Here is a 6633-nt window from a genome sequence, read left to right as displayed (position 1 = left end):
TAGGACGAATGTATGAAATATACACCCCCCCCCAAATTCCTGAGGTAACGTTTTCGAGTGTTTTCATTTTTGTTTTCATACTAAAACGATTGCGGAACACGGAACACTGTCACTCTGACAGTTTACGATAAATATTGGAGTTAATTTAGGCATATTGAGCATATTTCGCGGTGATATTTCCCCTTGGATCGAAAACATCGCTCGTGTGAGTCATAGGGGGACACCTCAGCCCACTATGGCCCACCGGCCACCGACCTTCTTAGCTGCGTTCACACGGAATACTAAGTTAGTAACTATGCTGATCTAACCAATCACATGTGAGTATGTTGAACATATTTTAATTATAATACCATTGACATGGAAACACTAAACTTTGTAAATATATTAGTAAGCAAGATGATTATGAATGATAATAACTCTCCCGTTCTATTTTATATTTATGAATATGTTAATGAACACAGAGCTCCTTAATACTCTGTCGCTTAGCTATTGCATCCTTTGTTAAATTAAAAGTGTTGAAATATGTTAAACACTGAAAGTGTTAACTCCAAAAGAAGAAAATCTAAAACGATAGCGGACAACTCGAAAAAAGAAGTCGAATCAAGACGTCCTTCAAGCGATCTCAGCAAGACGAATGCAACTGTTAATAATAATAATAATAAATCTATTTCATTTGACAATTTTCAACATATAATTTATGAAAAGGCCGCGATTGTTTATGCGTATTTGAAAGGTGAAGCTGACGCTGTTCTGCCAACATTTCAAGATGAGAGAGTGAAAAGAAGGGCTTACAGTCTTGCATTTGGCGCTAAGAAATGTAAGTAAACATTGTTGCTTAGGTAGATTATGCGTCTCTAAATGGCACATTATATCATTTTATAGCTTTACGCGTATATTTTCTATTCACTATACAGTAGTTCAATATTAAGAACAATACCAAATTGCGCTTTATAACCTCATTTAATATATAAGAGGAACCGACTTTACCAAAGTTTGGGAAAGTGTTCTAGATAGTACTCAGTTAAATTTTATTATTTCGCCGTAATATCTTCTGATGAAATTAACAATCATTTTTCATTATTTTCCTTGACTTGTTTATTGTGTATTGCCCAATGAAAAGCTCTGCGCGAAATTGATTATTCGATTTAAGCCTGTTAATGAGATATGGAAATTTTATTTTAATGCTCCATTATCTTTTAATCCATGATTTGATAAAGTACTTTATGTTTTATTATGGTTTGATTATGGGTTATATCCTCATATTTTGTACACAATAATGCATGCAATTCCTTTAATCCTTCAACTCTATCACTCCCCTTTACCCTCTTATTGCTTTTTTCATGAATAATGAAATTAAATGGCACAAATTTATTTATGGAAATGACTCTGGTAGAGTGCGAAAATAGAATTCAAGAGACTCTCTCAATACCAGGGTTATTTGGATTGAGGGGCAATTGGGATTTGGGTGTAAAAAAAATACACTTTGATCCATCACGCTTAATCTATATACATAATTTCTCTTATAAAATTCTGCTATTGGGAACTGTTTTAAAAGTAAAACATATTATACAATTGTAAAAAAGAATTGCCCCACCTTTTTGTCCCTCGGGGCCCAAAACAAACTAACTTAACTAAAGTTAGGTCCCAGGTTAGTGATTACAATCCTACTTCCTGCCTGTCTTTTCTGTGACCCCTATCCCCCAGATCTTCTACTTGAAGTAGAACTTGAACTTTGCTATTTCAAAACTTTGTTTTTTTAATTAGCTATATGAGACAGCTTATCTTCAACAGTGTCTATCAGCTCAAGCTAATAACTTAGAAGAAGACTTTTCATAAGTTGACATAAATATGATATATGATCTTTTTGAATTATATAGATGAATCAGTTTTAAATGATATTTTGCTTGACAGCTATTTTTTTTCAAGCTATTTTAAGGTATGTTTCATATTCACAATCGTTTATCCAAATGTCTATAGAAAACACCTGGTGCCTTTAGGGGCAATTTTACTCACATTTAAAGAAGTACAAATTGTTGTGATCATGAACAAATTGTTCCACTGTTGTATTAATATGTATTTTCTCATGTCTTATTGGGAAAACATTTTGAGGTTGCCTATTGATAAGTTGAACTAACATCTTTTTTAAGCTTGAATCTTACTACCGCAATCATGTGATGGTCATGCTTCTCGACTACCAACAAAATAATTTTCAATTTGATGATGCATCTCTAAATGGAAATCATATCCGAAACACTGACGACGATCCTTTTCCACATGTTACCGAAATTCAAGATGCTCTTGTTTCGTTTTACATAAAATTGAGAGCTTCTTTGGCCAGAAATCGCATCCGGGAGACAGCTTTAACTGTGGAAGATTTACTCCCGAAAGAAGAAAAGGAGAAAAATGAACACGTTTGCTATCAACCTATTTACGCTTACGTGAACACTTTAAGAACAACTGTTGAGGAAATATGTGGTTTGTTAGAACAGAGTGGGTTTGTTAAAGATAACAACGCTGTGGATTATTCAAATTTCTCAGGTCACCGTTTCTCAGTCGATGTTCATCTACACGACGTGATCATATTTCCCCGGGATGTAAAGTTTGATGTTTACAACCATGATTTGGTCCAATGTGGATTCCTAGTTGTTCAGGTAAAGGGTATTAACACTGACTCTCCTACTACACGTGTCCAGTGTTCATAAGTATATTCAGTTTCAATCTGATATCCCGACCCCAGATGGAGTTGGATAGACCACCCTCCCTAGATACGTGATTTTCACAGGCGGGTCACGACGCGTTGAAGAAGTTCACGAACACGAATTATCCTAATTGCAGCCGGAATAGTCTAATTTAATTATTCCGCTATTTTTAAGGCTCACTAGAAATTAAATGTTTATCCAAATGTAGACAGTAGTTGCAAATATTTAGCAAGATGTGGTAGTAGTAGTAGTAGTAGTAGTAGTAGTAGTAGTAGTAGTAGTAGTAAAATTACTAAATTAGTAAAATTATAAATTAGTAAAATTAGTAAATAATAAAATTACTAAATTAGTAAAATTATAAATTAGTAAAATTAGTAAATATATTATAGTAGTATTATAGTAGTAGTAGTAGTAGTAGTAGTAGTAGTATAGTAGTAGTAGTAGTAGTATTAGTAAATATATATTAGTAAAATTAGTAAATTAGTATAAATTAGTAAAATTAGTAAATAATAAAATTACTAAATTAGTAAAATTATAAATTAGTAAAATTAGTAAATCCGACCCCAGATGGAGTTGGATAGACCACCCTCCCTAGATACGTGATTTTCACAGGCGGGTCACGACGCGTTGAAGAAGTTCACGAACACGAATTATCCTAATTGCAGCCGGAATAGTCTAATTTAATTATTCCGCTATTTTTAAGGCTCACTAGAAATTAAATGTTTATCCAAATGTAGACAGTAGTTGCAAATATTTAGCAAGATGTGGTAGTAGTAGTAGTAGTAGTAGTAGTAGTAGTAGTAGTAGTAGTAATAAAATTACTAAATTAGTAAAATTATAAATTAGTAAAATTAGTAAATAATAAAATTACTAAATTAGTAAAATTATAAATTAGTAAAATTAGTAAATATATTATAGTAGTATTATAGTAGTAGTAGTAGTAGTAGTAGTAGTATAGTAGTAGTAGTAGTAGTATTAGTAAATATATATTAGTAAAATTAGTAAATTAGTATAAATTAGTAAAATTAGTAAATAATAAAATTACTAAATTAGTAAAATTATAAATTAGTAAAATTAGTAAATAATAAAATTACTAAAATTAGTAATTGTGTTTATAATTACTAAAGTCGCCATGCAATCATACAAGAAAATTAAGATGTGGTTAGTTTAGCGAGTTTAGTTTAGTCTATACCTAAAAGGGCTCACGTGAGTGTCGCACAACTAGACACGTTACTATTAAATACGTTCAGGACAAATCAAGATTAATAGCACCTGAGGTTGTCAGAAGTGTTTTATTTCAATTGACTTTGGCCAAAGAGAAAGCTGCATCATTGATTCCGGGAGAAATCAGACCCATATTCAATGATGGAGATGATGTGATTATTGTTCATTCTGATTCAGGTCTGTTTTTTATATTCTATTATACTGTATATATGCAGTCATCTCTTGGACTTAATTATCGTCACTTCAGAATGTTAAACTTTAATATTTCGCATCACACTTTATTGGTATCTTAAGCTTCAGGAGGTTTTCAGCTCCAAACTTTAATGAATATAGTTTCAAACCGTGTTTCAATTTGTTATAACCTATATAGTGAATCTTATTGCTCGTGTTTCATGTTATGTCCACCCACAACGATCGCTGTTCGTATTCGGTGTCAAGTCTTCCCAGTTTGAAGAATTGAGATCGATACTTGACATTCTTGGAGTTCAAAGTATCCTTTTTTTAAAACTTCTTTTTCCCATGTATATTGGAAGAGTAATAATAACAGATATACGAAGCATAGATACATGCCCCCGCATTGGCGTGGGGCCACAAACATGACCAAACTGCGGCAAACTATGCATGAAAAAATGCACGAGTTGAAAAAAATATATATAGTTGACCACATAGCCTCCAGCATGTGACAACCTCATTGGAATTAACCAGGAATTAGACAAGAAATTTTGTGATCTACACCATGTACATATAATTAGTTTTTTCGGTCCATGAACCCAGCCATCATCAGAGAAATTTTATTACAAACTCATCATTCATATATTATTTAAAGCACATAACCAGACATTGTACGTACGGTAGTAAATGTTTTAAAGGGATATAGCTTAAGCTTGTTCAAATATTATATATTTCCCTAACACATTTCAAAGATGTAGTTCTTCTGGAAGATAATTTTCTTGATGTATTACCAAATGACGATCGTTTTCGAAAAGTTCGTATTGTGCTGTACAACGCTGCTTGCTCGAGATCTGGTGTCATTAGTCCAATTGACTATGTGTTACAAGAAGGAACTGCGTGCGTGCACGATCTAGTGAACGGTGTTGAATCTAATAAACTACGTGGTTTAGTTCTGAAACATCAGGAGATCATTAAGCATGCCATGAAGTTCTTCTTTGTGCATTATATCGTCTACGTTACAAACTCTGCTTACAAGTTAGAGAACGAGGATGTTATTAAGAATGTCATCGACAGCAATCACTCAGACAAGAATACTTCCAACCCGTTTCTGGTCTCATCATTTTTGCCTGATTTAACTGAGAAGTTAAGAACATTCAACGCAAATTCAGCTGAATATCCTCCTTCAGAAGAGAGTACGTTTTCGAAAATCTCAGTTATACTCATAATTTCTTCTTTCCTCGACGGGGTTTATTTCTCGACATAAGCGCCTCGTAACCAGGCGCTTCATTGGGGAACCTAATACTGATGATCGCATTCAGCTCTGCGGAGATCAATGGCTGAAGGCCGATACTGATATTATAATATCGGTATAGTCGCTCCTATCATTGTGCCGCTCACCTTGTATTTACATTACGCCAAAATCCTGAAAATGCATTTTTCACCAAGATTTGCCACTTTATATTGCTATAAAATTTGTTAGTGGCTAAGAAAGAAAGTACTCGAATATAAAAGGTTGCTGTAATGCCGGGGGTGGATAATCATTATTTTCCCCGTCCCGGTTGTATTGGAAACAATGTTGGTCTGTATTGAAATATGTGCTTCTCTGTTTAAATTTAGACCATGTTACAGATAACTATTTAAAACTGAACGGGAAAATGGGAATAAATGGTGGATTTGTTTGCCTGCTCCAAAGACAGGTAATGCATTTTTTTTTCTATTTGTTCTAATTGTTTTAATGATTAGATTTTCCTTGGATTCAGTAAATACTGCACTCAATAAGGAATACCATATTTTATACCTTTTAGAAATTGGTTGATTCTATAAGGAATACCATATTTTATACCTTTTAGAAATTGGTTGATTCTGCGAACGATGTATTAGAAAGGGCAGCAAAAAAAGGGTTGATGAAAGGAACAAAACGTGGCAAAAAAGCGGGAACACCATTGTTCACATCTGATAAAAATAAGCAATTGTTGGATGAAGTACCAAAACGACTCGAGAATATTTCAGTCGAAGTCGCCGATGAAAAAGAGCCGAAGATGACAGATAAAGATAGTCAACATGAACGTACCAAAAAGACTTCAATTAAGCCATTTCAATTTTAGTTCAAACATGCATACGTATCCATTTATTTATTATTGCATGCACCATGTGATAGTGTTGACACGCGACGAGGAAAAGAACAAAAATGCAACGTTCCTCATTTTGATTCAAATATACATTTCTTAAGAAACAATTATTGACAAGTTAATGTCCCGTAAGCATCTATTAAAACAGTGTAAATATATGTAAACCCAAAAAACACGTCAGATCTTAGGTGTCAGATAAAATTCTGGTAAACAAGTCACTGCCATCGATGTAAAAATAGCCCAGATGTATAATTATATTCGTCTTGCAGTATACACAGCATTGAAATCAGCAAGGCCTTAGTCAGTGGAAAAACATAGCAATTCTATTGCATCGACCACCTTGACATATGCACGGCAATTAAGAACAAAATGGACTTTACTCTTTAGAGTTTCGGGCGACCATGGACAAT

At 33.5% G+C, this 6633-nt stretch overlaps 1 protein-coding gene across 1 annotated transcript; it reads left to right on the top strand.

Moving 5' to 3' along the window:
• Positions 1-207: 207 nt before the first annotated feature.
• LOC114528253 (putative methyltransferase NSUN7) lies at positions 208-6548 on the top strand. The gene is made up of 8 exons (XM_028549883.1): positions 208-817; positions 1878-1936; positions 2148-2651; positions 3950-4100; positions 4294-4413; positions 4847-5287; positions 5712-5791; positions 5945-6548. The coding sequence occupies exons 1-8, from the start codon at positions 523-525 to the stop codon at positions 6197-6199; spliced, it is 1905 nt and encodes a 634-aa protein (XP_028405684.1). The 5' UTR covers positions 208-522; the 3' UTR covers positions 6200-6548.
• Positions 6549-6633: the final 85 nt, after the last annotated feature.

Source organism: Dendronephthya gigantea, unplaced genomic scaffold (assembly GCF_004324835.1).
Source record: "Dendronephthya gigantea isolate DGI-Jeju-01 unplaced genomic scaffold, DenGig_1.0 000001F, whole genome shotgun sequence".
Classification (NCBI taxonomy): domain Eukaryota; kingdom Metazoa; phylum Cnidaria; class Anthozoa; order Malacalcyonacea; family Nephtheidae; genus Dendronephthya; species Dendronephthya gigantea.
Note: the sequence above shows the minus strand (reverse complement) of the source record. Positions and strands in the feature narration are given on the sequence as shown.